Source organism: Nomascus leucogenys, chromosome 10, assembly GCF_006542625.1.
Source record: "Nomascus leucogenys isolate Asia chromosome 10, Asia_NLE_v1, whole genome shotgun sequence".
In the NCBI taxonomy this organism is placed as follows: domain Eukaryota; kingdom Metazoa; phylum Chordata; class Mammalia; order Primates; family Hylobatidae; genus Nomascus; species Nomascus leucogenys.
Window position 1 is genome coordinate 3,174,513 of NC_044390.1, and position 20,845 is coordinate 3,195,357.

The following is a 20,845-nucleotide window of genomic DNA, read 5'->3' on the forward strand; positions in this document are numbered from 1 at the left end:
CTTTCTCTCGACCACCATTTCCAAGCACAGAGTCTAAATTATTCTAAACACCACTCGAGGAGGCAGGTGCTGTACAGATGGGGAAACTGAGGCAGCACAGAGCGCAAAGACAGGGGGGCGTCAAATTCCTCACTTGACGCTCCCTCAGCCAGCCCCTTCCTGGAAAGTGCCTGAGTATCTTTGTAAGCCTCCGTTTCTTGAGACAGGGCCAGGGTTCGAACCGCAGACATGCCTCTACTCTAGGTAAGACCCCTCTCGCTCTCTCCCGGCCTCGGCGATCTGCTCTGCGCAATGGAGCCGGCCGAGACGCCCTCTCTCCAGCCAGGATCTGAGCCTTCGGAGACCACCGCACGACTCCGCCCCGTCGGCCGCCACTCACGCCCTCTACTGCTCTCCATTGGCCGGACGAGCTGCTGCCCCGCCCCCACCGCGCCTTTGCGAGCTAATCATTTTCTTGAGACTGACAGCCTTGCCGACACCGCCCCTCCCCTGGGGCGGGAGCAAAGAGGCGGCATATGCGGATTGGTTGAGAGGCAGGGGGCGGGGAGAGTTGGTGAGCGCCGATTGCGGGCAGGGGCAGTGGCACATGCGGATTGGCCGGAGAGAGGGGAGAGCAGAGCATGATGAGTGTCGATTGGACGGCTCGGCCCAAGTGGGCGGAACGCGGACGGTGCAGGGGGTGGGCCACGTGTCCAGCCCTAACGAAACGGTGACCCACCCCGGGAAGCCCGCAAGAGGCCTCAGCGGTGGCCGTCCGAACGCCGAGAGGTGAGGGTGTCCCCGGCCTCACCTGCGGAGGGGCCGTTCCGGGCTCGAACCCGGCACCTTCCGGGTAAGTCCTCTCTCGCTGCTGGCGCTATTTGGAGACCGACCTTCCCGCCTAGCAGATGGGGAAACTGAGGCTCTGCCTGGGCGTCCCGGGCCAAGGTCACAGGACCAGAAGGACTCCACCTGGCCCCGCCAGAATTGGCTGGCCAGAGACTCGAAGCGTCCCTGGGTCGCGCCTGCCGCGTCTGTAACAGCGCTGCGGGGTGGGCAGGTTTAATCCCCATTTCTCCGACGAGAAAACTGAGGCTAAGACAAAGAGAAACTTGCCCAAGGTCACACAGCCAGGAAGTCCCGGCTCCAAGGCCGGGTTTCCGAGACCGAGTGGGGAAATCCACGGCCCTACCCCGCCCCCTGTTGCCGCCCACCTCCAGCCACGCCCCCTTTGGCCGTGGTTACCCTCCACCCAGGCTGAATCTCTCCTCGTTCCGCAGGACACGCCCAACTCTCTCCAGCCCAGACCTCCCCTCCACATCTCTCTCTCTCTCACACACCCACCCTTACCCCAATTTTTCATCTCCCAAAAACCAGTTCCCCTCCCCGGGATCCCCTGTGAATCTTCAGATCATGCCCCTCGCTCGACCAGAAACTAGGGGCCTTTCTCCCCGACTTTCCCCACCGTCCCAGCTGCCCCTTCCAGTCTCTCCCCTGTCCCACTGGGCCCCAGTGCCGACCTCCTGCTCTCTGGCCTTTGCCTCCAGTTCAACCGCACGGCGGGGCCATGAAGCTATCCTTGTATTTTGCATTTTGAACACTTTTTCTGGAATAATACCACATACGCAGAAAATCAAACGTTTGCAAATACACAGCTTAAATAAATATTTATAAAGGGAGCACCCTGGTGTAAACAAGTATCCAAAGAAAAAAGTGAAACATGCGCCACATCCCAGGATCTCCCGCCCTCGTCGTTTCCATCACTGTGGTCCAAGGGCAGTCACTGTCCTGGCTTCTGACGCCATAGATCAGTTTTGCTGGGTTTTGGCTTTATGTCAACCCTTTATTTTATATAGTATTGACTAGACAACTTGTTGCACACTGTCCAGAATTCAGAAGAAACAGAATAGGACCCAGTGAAAAGGCTCCTACACACTTCCCTGGTGCCTGCTTCACCCGCCTAAGTCTCCCGTTTCTTGCTTGTTTGCCAGAGATAGCAGATATAGATATAGGCAACACAGACACATTTTCCTCTCCCTTTTTTCTTTGGCACAAAAAGGAGCATTCCATACACACTGTTCTGCTTCTTTTTCACTTGTCTCAAACATGTTTTCGTATTGTTACTTAAAGAGCTTCCTCGTAATTTTTTCTGGCTGCGAGGAATAACAGAGTATCGTTATGGCATGACTTACGTAACCAGTACCCTAATAGTGGACATCGATACTTACTTCTGCTCCTTTGCTCTGGGGAAGAGTCCTGTAATGAATAACCCTGCGTCGTTTCACATGAATGTCTGTAGGATAAATGCTTACTTAGGAGCAGCTTTTGAGGTCAGAGGGTTTGTGTAGCCATTTTGAGAAATGCAGCTGCTCGGCTGCCCCTAAGAGTTGTGACCCACACTCCTACGAGGCCGGGGGGAGTTCCTGGGTGCGACAGATGCCTGTCCTAGGCTTTTGGACATGCTGGCCCCCAGATCTGCCCCTCCAAGGCTCCTCACTGCCCTCAGCAGAGAGACTCCAGGGCCCTTGTGACCCACCTGTCAGCTCTCCAGCTCCTGGTTCCCTCCGAACCATCCCTTGGGGCCTGGGTGTCCCAGGTCCTGCCTTCTGCACAGGGGAGGAAGAGTTAGCATGTGAGTGGGCGTGAGAGGGTCACTCCAGGGGGAGGAAACCGCAAGGGCTGTTTGAGAGGAGGGAGTGGCTGGGCTGAGGCTGGAGGGTCTTCAGAGCAGTCCGGGGGTGGGGGGGGGGCGGGAAAAGGGGCGTCTGCATCTTAGTCCTGAGGACAGAGAGAACCCACGGGGGTCAGGGGACAGTTTGAGACAGGGGAGTAATAGTCAGCTTCGTGTTTTGTGAAAAGATCATTTTTCTGTCTTCACTTCCTCTAGGAGAACCCTGCAACCCCTGCCAAGCTGGATCTGGCTCCCTCCAAATCCCAGCACTTATCACAGTTGTAATTATGGGATTAATTCACTGTGGTTTTGTTTCAGAGGGAGTTTCCATTCAATTTTATTTAATGAGATAAAATTTGCACAACATAAAATTCACCATTTTAACCATTTATTCGTTTTTAAACTTGAGATATAGTGCACACAGAAAACATTTGCTATGGTAGATGGATTTTGTTCAAAGAATAATAGGCCAGGCGCGGTGGCTCACGCTTGTAATCCCAGCATGTTTCGAGGCTGAGGTGGGAGGATCGTTTGAACCCAGGAGTTCGAGACCAGCCTGGGCAACGTAGCAAGACCCTGTCTCTAAAAATATAAAAATACAAAAATTAGCCAGGTGTGGTGGCATACACCTGTGGCTCTAGCTACTCGAGAGGCTGAGGTGGGATGATGACTTGAGCCCAGGAGGTTAAGGATGCAGTGAGCTATGATTGCGCCACTGTACTCCAACCTAGGTGACACTATGAGACCCTGTCTCAAAAAGAAAAAATAGTACAGGGAGGCCAAGGCAGGAGGGTTGCTTGAGGCCAGGACGGGAGAGAGAAAGAAAGACAATGAACAACAGTGTCCTCACTACCCAGCTTTGAAAATAGCAGCTCAAGGCCAGGTGTGGTGGCTCACACCTGTAATCACCAGCACTTTGGGAGGCCGAGCCAGGTGGATCACGAGGTCAGGAGTTCAAGACCAGCCTGGCCAAAGTGGTGAAACCCCCATCTCTACTAAAAATACAGAAATTAGCCAGGCGTGGTGGCACAAGCCTGTAATCCCAGCTACTTGGGAGACTGAGGCAGGAGAATCCTTGAACCCAGGAGGCAGAGGTTGCAGTGAGCCAAGATCGCGCCACTGCACTCCAGCCTGGGTGACAGAGCAAGACTCCATCTCAAAAAAAAGAAAAGAAAAGAAAAGAAAATAGCAGCTTCTTGTTGAGTGCCCTGCCTCCCTCAGCTTCCCAGAACACCTTCTATCTTGCTTCCACTGAGCCTCCAGGGTCTCCCATTTCCCTGGTGAATTAATGAATAAATGAGTTAAGTACAAACAAATTGTACACACAGACGGGGAGAGAGCTGCAGACAAAAGCCCAGCCCAAACCCTCGGTTGTGCAGCAAACTCGGAGACCCAAAAGCACAAGCCTCCCGGGGACGCAGGCTAACACATGCTGATTCAGGGCCCCTGCGGTGTAGATGCCCTGACAGTGTAGACGCTCTGACGGAGTGGAAGTCAGGTGTGCCCTGCATGGCTGCAGGACCTAGAGCAGGTTAACGGGCCCTCTGGCTGGAGGTTTCCTCCCCTGCAAAAGAATCGCTGGCCGGGTGGCTTCACCAGCCTGTCCTTTTTTTCTTTTTCTTTTCTTTCTTTTTTTTTTTTTATTGTGGTAAAATGCACTTAACATAAAACTTACCCTTTCAGCCATTTGAAAATGTACAGTGGAGCAGCATTCATAGAGTCATGCTGTTGTGCAGCCGTCACCGCCAAGTCCGAGCATTTTCACCATCCCAAACGGAAACCCTCCACCTCTCAGCAGTCAGCCTGAATTCCTCCCGGCCACAGCCCCTGGCAGCCAACCATCTGCTTTCTTTCTTTCTCTTTTTTTTTTTTTTTTTTTTTTTTTTTGAGACGGAGTTTTGCTCTTATTGTCCAGGCTGGACTGGCAGTGGTGCTATCTCTGCTCACTGCAACCTCCGCCTCCCAGGTTCAAGTGGTTCTCCTGCCTCAGCCTCCCAAGTAGCTGGGACAACAGGTGCGTGCCACCACGCCTGGCTGATTTTTTGTATTTTTAGTAGATACGGGGTTTCAGCATGTTGGCCAGGCTGGACTCAAACCCCTGGCCTCAGATGATCCGCCTACCTCGGCTTCCCAAAGTCCTGGGATTACAGGTGTGTGCCACCAAGCCCAGTCTCTTTTTTTTTTTTTTTTTTGAGACAGAGTCTTGCTCAGTCGCCCAGGCTGGAGTGCAGTGGTGTGATCTCGGCTCACTACAACCTCCACCTCCTGGGTTTCAAGCGATTCTTCTGCCTCAGCCTCCCGAGCAGCTGGGTTACAGGCACCCGCCACTGCCTGGCTAATTTTTGTATTTTTAGTAGAGACAGGGTTTCGCCATGTTAGCCAGGCTGGTTTTGAACTGATCTCAGGTGACCCGCCCGCCTCAGCCTCCCAAAGTGCCGGGATTATAGGTGTGAGCCACCGCACCCAGCCCCATCTGCTTTCTGTCTGCGGATTTGCCTGTTCTGGGCATTTCAGGAAAACAGGATCGCACACTCCGTGGCTTTTGTGTTGAGGTCTATCCAGGTTGTGGCCTGTGCAGGGTCCCCCTTCCTTCCTATGGCTGAAGAATATGGCCTCAGTTTCCTCTTGGAGTGGGGTGAGGATCAGGGTGGACCCTTCATTCAGGAGGCCCTGGGGAGTGGGCTGGCCCAACACAGGAGGACGCCCAGCGGAGCCTCCGTTTTGGGGCTGATGGTAACCAGGGCTGATGTAACCGGGATCTGATAGTAACCAGGGCTGATGGTAACCGGGATCTGATGGTAACCAGGGCTGATGGTAACCAGGGCTGATGGTAACCGGGCTGATGGTAACCAGGGCTGATGGTAACGGTATGGTAACCGGGATCTGATGGTAACCAGGGCTGATGGTAACCGGGATCTGATGGTAACCAGGGCTGATGGTAACCAGGGCTGATGGTAACTGGGGCTGATAGTAACCAGGGCTGATGGTAACTGGGGCTGATAGTAACCAGGGCGGATGGTAACCGGGGCGGATGGTGACCAGGGCGGATAGTGACTGGGGCAGATGGTAACCAGGGCTGATGGTAACCGGGGCGGATGGTAACCGGGGCGGATGGTAACCAGGATCATGAAGCACTCCTTGACGTTGTGTGCAGTCCTCAGCAAGGAGAACGCAGGGACCGGGAGGGGGACACCCGGAGCCACGTGTGGATGTGGCCCAGAAGGCTTCCCAAGGAAGACATGTCCCTGCCGAATAGGACAGAAATAAGAAAGAAGCCTGTTCCAGGCCCAGGGAACAGCAGACACAGAGACCTGGAGGTCGGAAGAAGGTTGGCAGGTGCCTCGGGCCCTGCCAGGCTCTGAGTGCGAGGACCTGGACGCCAGCTGGAGACACTGAGAGGAGCCCTCGGGCCTGACCCCACTGCCCCTCTGCCCACCCCCAGAAAATGGCAGCTGCCAGGCCCAGCCTGGGCCGAGTCCTCCCAGGATCCTCTATCCTGTTTCTGTGTGACATGCAGGAGAAGTTCCGCCACAACATCGCCTACTTCCCACAGATTGTCTCAGTGGCTGCCCGCATGCTCAGGGTATGACCTCAGCCCCCCACCCTCAGACCCAGGATCCAGGCTCAGCCCTCCACCCTCAGACCCAGGATCCAGGCTCAGCCCTCCACCCTCAGACCCAGGATCCAGGCTCAGCCCTCCACCCTCAGACCCAGGATCCAGACTCAGCCCTCCACCCTCAGACCCAGGATCCAGACTCAGCCCTCCACCGTCAGACCCAGGATCCAGACTCAGCCCCCCACCCTCAGACCCAGGATCTAGGCTCAGCCCTCCACCCTCAGACCTAGGATCCAGGCTCAGCCCTCCACCCTCAGACCAAGAATCCAGGCTCAGCCCTCCACCCTCAGACCCAGGATCCAGACTCAGCCCTCCACCCTCAGGCCCAGTATCCAGGCTCAGCCCTCCACCCTCAGACCCAGGATCCAGACTTAGCCCTCCACCCTCAGGCCCAGGATCCAGGCTCAGCCCTCCACCCTCAGACCCCAGGATCCAGGCTCAGCCCTAGGATCCAGGCTCAGCCCTCCACCCTCAGACCCCAGGATCCAGGCTCAGCCCTCCACCGTCAGACCCAGGAGTCCAGGCCTAACTCCTCTTCCTTCAGACCCAGGTGTCCAGGCCCACTTCCTCTTCCCTCAGACCCAGAAGTCCAGGCCCAGCTCCTCCTCCCACAGACCCAGGAGTCCAGGCATAGCCCTCCTCCCGCAGACTCAGGAGTCCAGACCCCCAGCCCCTCCTCCCTCAGACCCTGAAGTCCAGGCCCAGCTCCTCCTCCCTCAGACCCAGGAGTCCAGGCATAGCCCCTCCTCCCTCAGACCTGGGAGTCCAGGCATAGCTCCTCCTCCCTCAGACCCAGGAGTCCAGCATAGCCCCTCCTCCCTCAGACCTGGGAGTCCAGGCATAGCGCCTCCTCCCTCGGACCCAGGAGTCCAAGCGTACCTCCTCCTCCCTCAGACGCAGGAGTCCAGGCCCCAGCTCTTCCTCCCTCAGACCCAGGAGTCCAGGCCCCAGCCCTCCTCCCTCAGACCCAGGAGTCCAGGGCCCAGCCCCTCCTCCCTCAGACCCAGGAGTCCAGGCCCCAGCCCCTCCTTCCTCTGACCCAGGAGTCCAGGCCCAGCTCTTCTTCCCTCAGACCCTGACCTCCCTGACCTTTCTTCCCCATCACTGACACAGGTGGCCCGGCTGCTTGAGGTGCCAGTCATGCTGACGGAGCAGTACCCGCAAGGCCTGGGCCCCACGGTGCCCGAGCTGGGGGCTGAGGGCCTTCGGCCGCTGGCCAAGACTTGCTTCAGTATGGTGCCCGCCCTGCAGCAGGAGCTGGACAGTCGGCCCCAGCTGCGCTCCGTGCTGCTCTGTGGCATTGAGGCACAGGCCTGCATCTTGGTGAGATGCTGACTGACCCCAGGGGTCCCTCATTCTCACCTCCTTCCCTGACCAGAAACCTCCACTTCTCTGCAGGACCCTCATCCTGACCTGGGCCCTCTCTTCTCACGTGTGGGCCCCATCCTATCTTGTATCCCCTCCTGACCTGGGGGGCCCCCTGCTGTGATCCGAGCCTCCCTCCTCCCATTCTGGGCCCCTAATTCTGACTCACCATCCCCAATTCCTCACCCGGGACCCCTGTTCTTATCCGGCGTTGGCCCTGACCTCTCTCTACCCACAGAACACGACCCTGGACCTCCTGGACCAGGGGCTGCAGGTCCACGTGGTGGTGGACGCCTGCTCCTCACGAAGGTGAGAGGGCCCCTCCCTGGGTGGGTGCACGTGGGGGCCGTCAGGGGCTCCCAGGAAGGGCCACAGGCAGCATTCCCACCAGGGTGCCTGCATGTCTGGGTGTCCAGACTGCAGTGTCCACACCAGCCTTCCCTCCCTCCCTCCCACTCACAGCCAGGTGGACCGGCTAGTGGCTCTGGCCCGCATGAGACAGAGTGGTGCCTTCCTCTCCACCAGCGAAGGGCTAATTCTGCAGCTTGTGGGTGATGCCGCCCACCCCCAGTTCAAGGAGGTAATGCCCGCCTGGCCGCCCCCACCTCCCCTGCATCTGACAAAGGTCTTGTCTTTGGGCTCTGAGAATACATCTCGGCACCAGCAGGCTGCTGCCTCCAGGGGGAGCCGGGTTCTTGGAGGGGAGGCTGCTGGTCACTGTCACGGCCATAAATCCATGAAAGGAGCCCGCAGATGGACCACAAGGACCACAGAGAACAATAAAATGGGGGAGGCGATCCAGAGGGTCAGAGCACAGAAGAGGGGGTTTGTATTGAAGGTCCGGGGGGCGTCCTGGAGCAGGCGACTTTAGAATGAACTGAAGGAGGGAGCGACCAGGTGGACACTGGGGAAGAACAGGCCAGCAGAGACCCTCTAGATAGAAACCCCTTGACCCGTCCACACCCATCTCCAACTCTCCATCTCCTCCGCCTCTGCCCCTTCCGGCCTGGGTGCCCCTCCTCCAGTTTCTGAGACTCCACACCCACCCACAGAGTGGCCGCCCTGCTACCGGGGTCAGCCAGGTACTAGGCCCCCCTGCTTCAAGCCCTTGGCCCTCAGGATGCTGGAGAGGCCCATATCTTGACATTCCCAGGCCCTCCCAGGTCTGCTCCTTGCCTTCCTTCTAGTTCAGCTCTGTGGGACATTCACTGAGCACCTACTCCGTGCCAGCCACTGTGGTGAGCCCTGGAGTCTGCATCAATCCATGTTCAGTGACACATTGAACATGGATTGGGGCGGGAGTTGCAGAGGGATGAGCAAGAGTGGCAGGGGTGGCCCTGAATTCTGACCTGCAGGCGAAGGGGGCATCAAGCACTCACAGTGTTCCCAGGGGAGGGGGGACTGAGCTTTCTTTGTCCAAGGAGCTGTAGCAGGCCAGGGTGAGCACTGGGCGGGAGGAGCCAGCACCCTGTCTTCACACAGGAGCCACAGCCCAAAGGTTTGGGATTTCAGCCGTGGGCAGCCATCAGGGTTTGAGGCAGGGGAGCTGGCCATATCGGGTCGGCAGTTTACAAAATTCTTCCTGGCATTGTGTGACCAGTGGATTAGGGAGTGTGGCAGAGGGGAGGAGGGAGACCTGTCAGTAAGGAGGTTAATTTGGGCACCCAGGCAAGCGGGGATGAGGCAGTGGGGATGCAGGCTTTTTTGTTGTTTTTTCTTTATTTATTTATTTTTATTTTCTGGAGATAAACTTGCTGGGACTTGCTGATGGATGAAATGCGGTTGGTTGCTCATGTCTATGTAAGAGGCAGTTAGATAGATGAGTCGAGTTCAGGGGCAAAGTCCAGGCTGGATTTGTGAGCTGAGGGCCCAGAAGAGGGATGGGAGAAATGAAGTTACTTAAGAAGAGGAAGGTGTAGACAGGAAGCCCCAGCACAGAGCTGTCCACCCTTAGTGGTCCAAGCCCGCAAAGCACCCCAAGATGGCGGGCAGTGAGGAGCTCAACCAGTCACGTGTAATGAAAGGGAGGCCCCAGGAAAAGTCTTGAGAAGAGGGAGTGTTGTCTTGGGCAGCTGCTAGCCAGAAGGTCCGAGAGATGAAGATGGAGAAGTGTCCCTCAGATTTGTCATCCATGGAGATCAGGACCCTAGACGCTTCCTGACCCATAGCCCTCTGCCCCTACAGATCCAGAAGCTCATCAAGGAGCCCGCCCCAGACAGCGGACTGCTGGGCCTCTTCCAAGGCCAGAACTCCCTCCTCCACTGAACTCCAACCCTGCCTTGAGGGAAGACCACCCTCCTGTCGCCCGGACCTCAGTGGAAGCGCGTTCCCCCCATCCCTGGATGCCAAGAGTGGTGCGATCCACCAGGAGTGCCGCCCCCTTGTGAGGGGGGGCAGGGTGCTGCCTTCCCATTGGACAGCTGCTCCCGGAAATGCAAATGAGACTCCTGGAAGCTGGGTAGGAATTGGCTGAGCCGAGGTGGAGGCGGGGCTCGGCCCCGGGCCACTTCACGGGGCGGGAAGGGGAGGGGAAGAAGAGTCTCAGACTGTGGGACACGGACTCGCAGAATAAACATATATGTGGCTGTGGACCAAACCATTCTTGAGTTGGGGGGGATCCCGGGGGCGACTGGGGGCTGCAGGAGGGAGAAAGCGGGGTCCCCAGCAGGTGGGGAGGGGGAGGTGCCTCCTCGGCTCAAAGCCGGCGCGAGGCAAAGGCGAGGGCTGGCGGCTGACACATCTGCACGGACGCGGCGCATCTGCTCGGAAGAGAACTGCGGCCGGGGTCGCCCCCCGCCGGCGCGCGCACGCCCAGCCCAGCTGCCGGCAGACACGCGCTCCGCCGCCGCCTCCAGCTGCCCCCCACGCCGCCACCCCCGGCTCCCCAAGGGTCCCGCATCCGGAAAGCGAGGTGAGCGAGACCGCACCCCGGTGCGAGGGGGAAACTGAGGCAAGGGGACATGGAGACGGGGAGGAAGCAAGACACAGCCATGTGGATGGGTGGATGGATGGATGGAAGGATGGATGGACGGATGGAAGGAAGGGCTGAAAGCCTTGTAGTCCCGGCTCCCCCAGACGCAGGAGTTCCGGGACCCACATGGGGGCCCCCAAAATTCTGCAGATCTAGGAGTTGGAACTCTGCAGACCCCCAGGGAGAGCTCCTCCGTTCCAGATTTGCAGCCCTTGCCTCTTCGCCAACCTTGGGGACCTCAGAGGCCACCCCTGAGTCCTCAGGGACACCCGCGTCAGAGCTGTCATACAGCCCGCCCCGCGTTGGGCAATCGGAGCCCCCACCGCCAACCCTGGGAGCCCAGACCCCTCCCAGAAGGTCCGGTCCCCTGGCCCCCAGCGTCGGAGCGCCCAGCATCCCTCTCCCCAGGGATCTAGGAAGAGCCCCTGGGACCGGGCGGCGGCGCCCCCGGCCCCCGCCTTCCGGATCCAGGTGTCCCCCCTCCTCACCCCCCAAGCCCGAAGCCTCGCGTCTCGGAGGCCCGGCGCGCGTCGCCATGGCAACGAGAGTCTATTTTGCGCTGGGAACACGCAGCTCCCGCCGCAGCGCCCCCCCACCCCACCAACCCGGGCCTGAATGGGAGTGGGGGACCCGGGAGGGGGCTCGGGGGTCCGGATCGGGGGTGAGTGGAGACACAGACACTCAGAGATCCGACGACAGCAAACCTGGGACAGAGACAGAGACGTGGAGCCAGGGAGGAGAGACAAGCGGGATGTGGAGACAGAGGGGTGACGGAGACCGGGCGGGGGAAGGAGGGAAATGGAGGCGCGCAGGGAACTGAGGCTCGGAGCTGGGGACAGCCCGGGACAGAGGCGCCTGGACGGAGAGAGACGCGGAGAGAGACGCCGAGATGCGAGGAGACCCGCAGCGAGACACAAGGGCTGAGACACCCCTAGAGACACAGACGGGCGGGGGAGGCGGGGGTCCGGGAGGAGGCGTGGACGGGGCGCCCCGGGACGCGAAGATGCGGAGACCCAGAGACCCAGAGACAAACACGCGGGCCGGGCGGCGCAGGGATCTGGGCGGGGGCGCCGGGACCGGCCGCCTCCTGGGCTGCGGGTCGGGAGAGGGTCCTCTTCCCTCGCTCGGTCCCTGCCTTCCCCGCGGCCCGCGAGGCACGGCGCCCCCGTGCAGCCCCCAGGGTCTCCCCGCCCCGCCGCCCCTGGCGCCCGGAACTGGGGTCCCCGCGCCCTCCAGCAGGAGCCTGCCCCTTCTCTCTGGGCTTTCCCCACCCGCCCGGGCCCGCCTCCTCTTGAACGCACACCCCTACCCCAAACCGACCTGTCAACCCCAGAGGAGCTCCACCCTTCGCACTCGGACCGGCGCCCGCCCGGCCCAGCGCTGGCCTCTCTCTCCGTACCCACTGCGCCCCTCAGCCCCCCAACCACCCCCTGCGGACCCTACTCCAGCCCAGCTCCCGAGACCCCAGAGGCGCCGACTCTCTCGGGCGACTGTCCCCTCTGTAGGTCAGGTCCTCCCCTCTCTGGCTCTCTCTCCTCTCAGGGTCTCTGAACCCCACTTCTCTAGGACGCTGCATCCCCTCTGAGCATTTGTCTCCCGCCCCCCGCCCGTCTCTTTTGCCTCTCTCTCTGGGTCTCTGTCCCCTCTCTGGGTCTCGTCCCCCCTCTCTCTCTGGGTCTCTGTCCCCCTGTCTCTGGGTCTCTGTCCCCCGGGTCTCTGTCCCTCTCTCTCTCAGGGTCTCTGTTCCCCTGTCTCTGGGTCTCTGTCTCTCTCTCTCTCAGGGTCTCTGTTCCCCTGTCTCTGGGTCTCTGTCCCTCTCTCTCTCAGGGTCTCTGTTCCCCTGTCTCTGGGTCTCTGTCCCTCTCTCTCTCAGGGTCTCTGTTCCCCTGTCTCTGGGTCTCTGTCTCCCCGTCTCTGTCCCTCTCTCTCTCTCTGGGTCTCTGTCCCCCCTCTCTCTTTGGGTCTCTGTCCCCCGGGTCTCTGTCCCTCTCTCTCTCTGGGTCTCTGTCCCCTCTCTCTCTGGGTCTCTGTCCCCCTGTCTCTGGGTCTCTGTCCCCCCTCTCTGGGTCTCTGTCCCCCCGGGTCTCTGTCCCTCTCTCTCTCTGGGTCTCTGTCCCCCTGTCTCTGGGTCTCTGTCCCCCGTCTCTGGGTCTCTGTCCCTCTCTCTCTGGGTCTTTGTCCCCCTGTCTCTGGGTCTCTGTGCCCGTCTCTGGGTCTCTGTCCCCCTCTCTCTGCGTCTCTGACCCCTCTCTGGGTCTGTGTCCCCCTCTCTCTGCGTCTCTGACCCCTCTCTGGGTCTCCATCTCCTTCTCTCTGGGTCTCTGTCCCCTCTCTCTCTGGGTCTCTGTCCCCCTGTCTCTGGGTCTCTGTCCCCCCTCTCTCTCTGGGTCTCTGTCCCCCTCTCTCTGGTCTCTGACCCCTCTCTGGGTCTCCGTCTCCTTCTCTCTGGGTCTCTGTCCCCCTGTCTCTGGGTCTCTGTCCCTCTCTCTCTCTGGGTCTTTGTCCCCCTGTCTCTGGGTCTCTGTGCCCTCTCTGGGTCTCTGTCCCCCTCTCTCTGCGTCTCTGATCCCTCTCTGGGTCTCCATCTCCTTCTCTCTGGGTCCCTGTCCCCTCTCTCTCTGGGTCTCTGTCCCCCCTCTCTCTCTGGGTCTCTGTCCCCCCTCTCTCTCTGGGTCTCTGTCCCCCTGTCTCTGGGTCTCTGTCCCCCAGGTCTCTGTCCCCCTGTCTCTGGGTCTCTGTCCCCCGGGTCTCTGTCCCTCTCTCTCTCTGGGTCTTTGTCCCCCTGTCTCTGGGTCTCTGTCCCCATCTCTGGGTCTCTGTCCCCCTCTCTCTCTGGGTCTCTGACCCCTCTCTGGGTCTCCGTCTCCTTCTCTCTGGGTCTCTGTCCCCCTGTCTCTGGGTCTCTGTCCCCGTCTCTGGGTCTCTGTCCCCCTCTCTCTGCGTCTCTGACCCCTCTCTGGGTCTCTGTCTCCTTCTCTCTGGGTCTCTGTCCCCTCTCTCTCTGGGTCTCTGTCCCCCTGTCTCTGGGTCTCTGTCCACCTCTTTCTCTGGGTCTCTGTCCCCCTCTCTCTCTGAGTCTCTGCTGCCTGTCTCTCTAGGTCTCTGTCACCCTCTCTCTCTGGGTCTTTGTTCCCCTCTCTCTCTAGGTCTCTATCCCCATCTCTCTCTGGGTCTCTGTCCTCTGTCTCTCTGAGTCTCTGTCCCCTTGTCTCTCTGGGTCTCTGTCCCCTTCTCTCTCTGGGTCTCTGTCTTCTCTTTCTCTGGGTCTCTGTCCCCTCTATCTCTGGGTCTCTGTCCCCTTCTCTCTCTGGGTCTCTGTCCCCTCTCTCTCTGGGTCTCTGTCCCCTTCTTTCTCTGGGTCTCTGTCCCCTCTCTCTCTGGGTCTCTGTTCCCTCTCACTCTGAGTCTCTGTCCGCCTGTCTTTCTAGGTCTCTGTCCCCCTGTCTCTCTGAGTCTCTGTCCCCTCTCTCTGGGTCTCTGTCCCCCTGTCTCTGGGTTTCTGTCCCCCTGTCTCTCTAGTCTCTGTCCCTCTGTCTCTCTGGGTCTCTGTCCCCCTCTCTCTGGGTCTCTGTACCCCCTTCTCTCTCAAACACACACAATCTGCCCTGCCTCCGGCTCTCTGTCCCCTCTCCCAGGACCTCTGTTTCCCCTTCAGTATCCCTGTCCCTTTCTCTGAGCTTCTGGGCGGCCTGGCCCCCAGCCAGCAGCCAAGAGGGTTGGGAGGGGATGCAGCAGGTGGAGTGTGCAGCACAGAGCTGGGCAGGGGGCTGGTGGGGGGTCGGGGAGGAGCTCCCAGAAGCCCAGGGACCCTGCCCAGGCTGGCTCTCTGACCTGTGTCCCCACATCTGTGTCTGTCAGGTCCTGAGCTGGGTTGCAGGGGGGCATGCAAGATGCAGACGTGAGGCCTGGGGTCCTGGGCCCCTTCCCCCTCAGCTGTGGAGGAGGAGAGTGCTGTTGTGTGCGTGAGAGCCGAGGTGGGGGCGGGTGTGGGGCGGAGGTGTCACATGGCTCCTTCCAGACTCTCCATTGCTGGTGAGGGTGTATTTGCACACGTGTGTGCACCCCTGAGGTTGCGTGGCTGTGAGCTGTGATGTGTGTGGTCACGGGCCCACGTGGAGCCAGGTGGAGCAGGTCCCTGGCCCTGTCCCAGAGCTGTAAGTGGTCCCAGTGTGTAGGGGTTGAAATGTGCAGAAGCCCATGTTTGTGTTGTGTGTCCACGTGGAGTGGTGTGTATGTGTGTCCGTGTGCCGGGAGGAGGCCACAGGAGTGCCACCAGGTCCTTTCGTGTTGTGTCTGGGACTATCTAGGTGCCCTGTGCTCTGTGTCAGCATGTTCGGCAGTGTCTCTGCACAGCTTTGTGTGAGGTCAGGGAAGAATTCGTCCAGTGTCTGGATGGGGCCTCTGTGTCTGGAGGTGCACGTCCTCTCTCCACCCACCCATAGGTGCTGCCCTGACCAGGCGGGGTAGAGAAGCTGTGTGTGGTGTGTGTGTGTGTGTGTGTGTGTGGTGTGTGGTTTGTGTGTGTGTGGTATGTGGTGTGTGTGTGTGTGTGTGTGGTGTGTGTGTGGCATGTGTGGTGTGTGTGGTGTGTGCAGTGTGTGGAGTGTGTGGGGTGTTTGTGGTGTGTGGGGTGTGTGTGTGGTGTGTGTGTGTGGTGTGTGCAGTGTGTGGTGTGTGGCCTGTGTGTGGTGTGTGGTGGTGTGGTGTGTGTGGTGTGTATGTGGTGTGTGTGATATGTGGTGTGTGTGTGTGTGTGGTGTGTGGTGGTGTGTGGTCTGTGTGTGGTGTGTGTGTATGTGTGGTGTGTGGTGTGTGTGTGTGGTCTGTGTGTGGTGTGTGGTGTGTGTGTGGTGTGTGTATGGTCTGTGTGTGGTGTGTGTGTATGTGTGGTGTGGTGTGTGTGTGTGGTTGTGTGTGGTGTGTGGTGTGTGTGTGTGGTGTGTGTGTGGTGTGTGTGTGTGTGTGGTGTGTGTGGTGTGTGTGTGGTGTGTGTGGTTGTGTGTGGTGTGTGTGTGTGGTGTGTGTGTGTGTGTGGTGTGTGTGGTGTGGTGTGTGTGGTGTGTGTGGTGTGTGTGTGTGGTCTGTGTGTGGTGTGTGTGTGTGGTGTGTGTGTGGTGTGTGTGGTGTGTGTGTGTGTGTGTGGTGTGTGTGGTCTGTGTGTGGTGTGTGTGTGTGGTGTGTGTGTGTGGTGTGTGTGGTGTGTGTTGTGTGTGTGTGTGTGTGTATGGTCTGTGTGTGGTGTGTGTGTGTGGTGTGTGTGTATGGTCTGTGTGTGGTGTGTGGTGTGTGTGTGTGGTGTGTGTGGTCTGTGTGTGGTGTGTGTGTGGTGTGTGTGTGGTGTGTATGGTCTGTGTGTGGTGTGTGTGGTGTGTGTGTATGGTCTGTGTGTGGTGTGTGTGTGTGGTGTGTGTGTGTGGTGTGTGTGGTGTGTGTTGTGTGTGTGGTGTGTGTGTATGGTCTGTGTGTGGTGTGTGTGTGTGGTGTGTGTGTATGGTCTGTGTGTGGTGTGTGGTGTGTGTGTGTGGTGTGTGTGGTCTGTGTGTGGTGTGTGTGTGTGGTGTGTGTTGTGTGTGTGGTGTGTGTGTATGATCTGTGTGTGGTGTGTGTGTATGGTGTGTGTGTGGTCTGTGTGTGGTGTGTGTGGTGTGTGTGTGTGGTTATGTGTGGTGTGTGTGGTGTGTGTGTGTGGTCTGTGTGTGGTGTGTCTGCGTGTATCGCTGAGTTTGAGGGGAGGTGCGCCACTGCCCCTGCTCTCCTTCCCTGTCCCCCTGCTGGAGTTGTCAATGGCCTGGAGCTGTGTCTCCCTGGGTGTGTGCACCACGTGCGTGCAGTTGGAGGAGCCAGTGGGACTCTGTCAGCTGAGGGAGAAGTAGTGTCCATGGAGCCTGGCGGAGGCTTGGCACAGAATGCGGAGTGAGCAGAACTGCCAGCCCATACAGCAGCCGCTGTGCAGATGAGACAAAGGCACCCCCTACCTTGCCCAATCAGCTCTCCCAGGTCTGTGGTTTGGCAGGCAGATGGCACCCTTGTGTGAGCTTGAAAGGGGCACTCCTTACCCCAAATGGATGCAGCCCCGCTAGCACACGCCCTGGGGAGGAGAGCCCAGCAGGATTTCAGCCTCTCAGCCAGACCCCCTTGTGCAGTGCACGACCTGCCCAACCCTACATGGCAGCCCTCAATGAATGAAGGAATCTGCAGTGCTGTATGCATGTGCCACTTCTGGAAGGGATGTGTCTCTGTGTGGGGGACAAAGGCATCCATGCTGTACAGTGCTCAGAGACCTGAGTTCAAAGCCCAGCCCCACTCTTTGGGCACCTTGGGTCTCAGGCAAATGATGTGACCTCTTGGAACCTCAGCGTCCTCATCTGAAATGAGTGTGTCAATACACATATATGTGGCCAGCAGAGATGACAGCTATGAAAGTTGCAAAGCAAGTGAGGAATTGGGAGCATGTCTGGGGCTGCTGTTACTGCTAGGACAGGGAGGCTGGCTGAAATGACATGCCAGGGACACCTTGAAGGAAGGGAGAAAGGAGGCAGGTCAGAGCAGGATCTGTGGAAAGGAAGGCGCTCCCAGACGAAGGAAACAGCAGGTGCACAGGCAGGAAGGTGGAGCGTCTTGAGCATGAACTTGGAAGGTATGAAGGGAAAAGGAAAGGAGGAGAGGAGCTACTGGCAGAGTTGGGGTTTTATTCCAGGTGTGACAGGAAACCAGAATGTGGACAGGGGAGTGGTTGATGCCATTTGACCTGTTTCCTTTTTTTTTTTTTGTTTTTGAGAAGGAGGCTCACTCTGTCACCCTGGCTGGAGTGCAGTGGTGTGATCTCAGCTCACTGCAACCTGAGCCTCCGGGGTTCAAGCGATTCTCCTGCCTCAGCTTCCTGAGTAGCTGGAATTAAAGGGGCCTGCCACTGCGCTGGGCTCATTTTTGTATTTTTAGTAGTGACAGGGTTTCACCATGTTTGCCAGGCTGGTCTCGGACTCCTGACCTCAAGTGATCCACTTGCCTCGGCCCAAAGTGCTGGGATTACAGGCATGAGCAACCATGCCTGTCCCTGTTAGCTTTTTAATTGTGGGGAAATACACCATTTAACCATTCTCAAAGTGTTTGATTCGGTGGCACTAGCATATCCATGAGGTTGTGGAGCCATCACCACTATCGAGTTCCAGGGCATTTTGCTCGCCACACGAGGAAGCCTGGCCACTCTTTAGTGTACAGTGCTCATTCCCCATCCCCCTGTCCCCAGCTCTGGGCAATTATTCATCGGCTTTCAGTCTGTGGATTTGACTATTGTGATAGTTCATATTAATGAAATCGTACCCTACGTGAGCTTTATGGCTGGACTTTTCCACTGAACATCATGTCTTCAAGGTTCGTGCATGCTGTGGCTTGTATCTCAGCCCTTGGTACCTGTCACGGTTGAGTAATATTCTGTGGCATGGGTAGGCCATCGTTGGTTTGTCCGTTCCTCTATAATGGCTGATTGCACTGTTTCCAGTGTTTGGCTGTTGTGCAAGGTGCTGTTATGAACAGTCAAAGCTAAGTTTTTGTGTGGACACATGTTTTGAATTCTTTGGGGTAGACACTGCAGAGTGGAAGTGCATGGTAATTCTAGTTAACTTTTTTTTTTTTTTTTTTTTTTTTGAGATGGCGTCTCACTCTGTCAGCCCAGGCTGGAGCGCAGTGGCGCGATCTCGGCTCACTGCAAGCTCCGCCTCCCGGGTTCACGCCATTCTCCTGCCTCAGCCTCCCGAGTAGCTGGGACTATAGGTGCCCGCCACCACACCTGGCTAATTTTTTGTATTTTTAGTAGAGACGGGGTTTCACCGTGTTAGCCAGGATGGTCTCAATCTCCTGACCTCGTGATCCACCCTCCTCGGCCTCCCAAAGTGCTGGGATTACAGGCATGAGTCACCGCACCCGGCCAACATTTTTTTTTTTTTTTTTTTTGAGACGGTGTCTCACTCTGTTGCCCAGGCTGGAGCGCAGTGAGTGCAATGGCATAATCTCGGCTCACTGCAACCTCCACTTCCGGAGTTCAAGCGATTCTCCTGCTTCAGCCTCCTGAGTAGCTGGGACTACAGGCGCACGCCACCATGCCCGGCTAATTATTTTTGTATTTTTAGTAGAGACGGGGTTTCGTCATACTGGCCAGGCTGGTCTCGAACTCCTGACCGCAAGTGATCCACCCACCTCGGCCTCCCAAAGTGCTGGGATTACAGGCGTGAGCCACCGCCCCTGGCCCAATTCTAGTTAACTTTTTAAGGAACCGCCAAACTCTCTTCCACAGTGTGGGGTCAAGCCACTTCTAAGACTCCCATTAAACACCCACGAGGAAGTGTCCAGTGGGCAGTGGGGTATTCTAGCACCGAGTCAGGGGAGGGGTCCAAGCTGGAGCTGAAAAGGAAAGGTGAGGCCCCATGCAGGAGGGTGATGGAGCTCACTGAGGCTCTGGAAGGTTCACCTTCCAACCCTCTGCCCATCCCCACCAGCAGCAATGTTGTTGACAGTGGTGTGGTCCCTTGACACACACACGATGGAAAGAGGCATATAATAGAAAATAACACCGAGTGATATTTATTGACTCAATCCCATCCACCCCCTCCATCCCTTTATGCTGCTTGCATTTCTTCACGGCTTCCTTCATCATTCCTTTTTATTTCTTCACAATTGGCGTCAACATGTGTCCCATTCATTTGCATCCATCTGCTGACTGTCCCCCCTCACTAGCACGTAAACCCCCGTAAAGGCAGGAACCCTGTGGGCTTATTCACTGCTGCATCCTCAGCCCAGGGAGGCTGCTCAGGAGACATTTATTGAATGAAGATTTGCAGAACGAATGCACATCCCGCGCATCATGCCGGCTCCTGGGAAGCCCTATGGTAGCCTCCCGGCAGCTCGCTCAGGGCAGGGGCTGTTCAGATCAGGTTCTTGCAGAGAGGAAACGTAAGACTCCGTGGGCAGTCACCCCAGACCCCTGGGGGGTTCCTCCTGCAGGTAGAGCTCAGAGATTTCCTTCTCCCGGAACCCGAGGCCAGGCATCCTTTCCAACCCTATCGTCCCTCTAGGTCCGCGGGGGTGGGCGTGTCTGGGACTTGGCTGGACTGTTGCCATAGAAACAGCTGGAAGACCTGCCCACCGCCAACTCCCGCCTCTCTTCTCCATCACCTTTTCTCTCTCTTTTGAGACAGAGCCTCACTCTGTCAACCCAGGCTGGAGTGCGGTGGTGAAATCACAGCTCCCTGCAGCCTTGATCTCTGGGGCCCGAGTTATCCTCCCACCTCAGCCTCCTGAGTGCCTGGGACTATAGGTGCGCACCACCACGCCCGGCTAATTTTTGTATTTTTTTGTTTTTTGTTTTTTTTTGTAAAGACAGGGTTTTGCTGTGTTGGCGAGGCTGGCTGGTCTCCTGCTTGAGCGATTTGCCCACCTTGGCCTTCCGGAGTGCTGGAATTTACAGGCGTGAGCCACCGCACCCGGACGACCCTTTCTCAGCCTGTATCTCCCTTCTGAAATAGTTAGCAGCAGCAGCAAACACTTTCATATTTCACCTGCAATATGCCAGGCACTGTTCTAAGCTCTTTACACATATTTCCTCAGTTCATCCTCCTGACCACTCAGAGATAACCATCCTTATCCCCATTTTACAGATGGGGGAACTGGGGCACAGGGAGCTTAGATAAGAGCCTGTCAGTGTCTGGCAGCTGCAGGAGGTCCAGTCGGGAGATGAAACACCCTGCTGTGGTTGTGGTTCAGCTATGGACAGAGACACTTCAAACCCGACGCCATAAGAGTGGTGTGTGTGCATGTGCATGTCGGGGGGAGAGAGAGAGAGAGAGAGAGAGAGAGCACCTAAGATCCCTTGATTATCAGATCTAAATAAAGGAGAGAAATTGGCATTTCGGGGCACTGAGGACCATATGGGTGTAAGTCAGTGGTTCTCCACGGGGGCAGCTGTGGCCTCCTCCCACCAGGGGAACATTTGGCAATGCCTGGAAACATCTTACATTGTCACAACTCAGGGGAATGTGGTGCTGCTGGCATCGAGAGGGCGCTGCTAAACATCCTACAGTGCTCAGGACAGGCTCTAACCACAAAGCAGCATCGGTCCCCGAATGTCAGTGTTGAAAAACCGTGCACTGCCTCTTCCCACTTGCCTGGTCTATAAACTCAAATTCTCAACTTCTCTCTCTCCTCCTCCCTCCCTCTCCTCCCCCTCCTCCTCCTCCCCTTCTTTTCTCCC

General features: G+C 57.8%; 2 protein-coding genes across 8 annotated transcripts in view; both read left to right on the top strand.

The window, feature by feature from the left end:
• Positions 1–10,220, top strand: ISOC2 (isochorismatase domain containing 2). Of its 2 annotated transcripts, XM_030819589.1 has the most exons (6): positions 665–832; positions 6,093–6,233; positions 7,380–7,589; positions 7,870–7,940; positions 8,094–8,211; positions 9,816–10,220. In XM_030819589.1, exons 2-6 carry the CDS (start codon positions 6,096–6,098, stop codon positions 9,894–9,896), a joined length of 618 nt encoding a protein of 205 aa, XP_030675449.1. In that variant the 5' UTR covers positions 665–832; positions 6,093–6,095; the 3' UTR covers positions 9,897–10,220. The 2 variants fall into 2 exon arrangements, with proteins under 2 accessions (XP_030675450.1, XP_030675449.1); XM_030819590.1 differs by lacking the exon at positions 7,380–7,589 and having other exon boundaries at positions 1–832; positions 9,816–10,216.
• Positions 10,192–20,845, top strand: part of SHISA7 (shisa family member 7) — a 19,821-nt gene continuing 9,167 nt past the window's right edge. Inside the window, exon 1 of one of the 6 annotated variants that reach the window (XM_030819582.1) lies at positions 10,192–10,542. In XM_030819582.1, the coding sequence (XP_030675442.1) occupies positions 10,210–10,542 (333 nt within the window). In that variant the 5' untranslated portion in view covers positions 10,192–10,209. The other 5 variants (XM_030819584.1, XM_030819583.1, XM_030819587.1 and 2 more) reach the window with 5 other exon arrangements.

Bases quoted from the DNA above. Each gene is read 5' to 3' on its own strand.
- ISOC2 (XM_030819589.1), top strand. From the start codon at position 6,096: ATGGCAGCTGCCAGGCCCAGCCTGGGCCGAGTCCTCCCAGGATCCTCT. The intron at 7,941-8,093 runs GTGAGAGGGCCC...TCCCACTCACAG, and splicing joins GACGCCTGCTCCTCACGAAG to CCAGGTGGACCGGCTAGTGG. The intron at 8,212-9,815 runs GTAATGCCCGCC...CTGCCCCTACAG, and splicing joins CCCACCCCCAGTTCAAGGAG to ATCCAGAAGCTCATCAAGGA.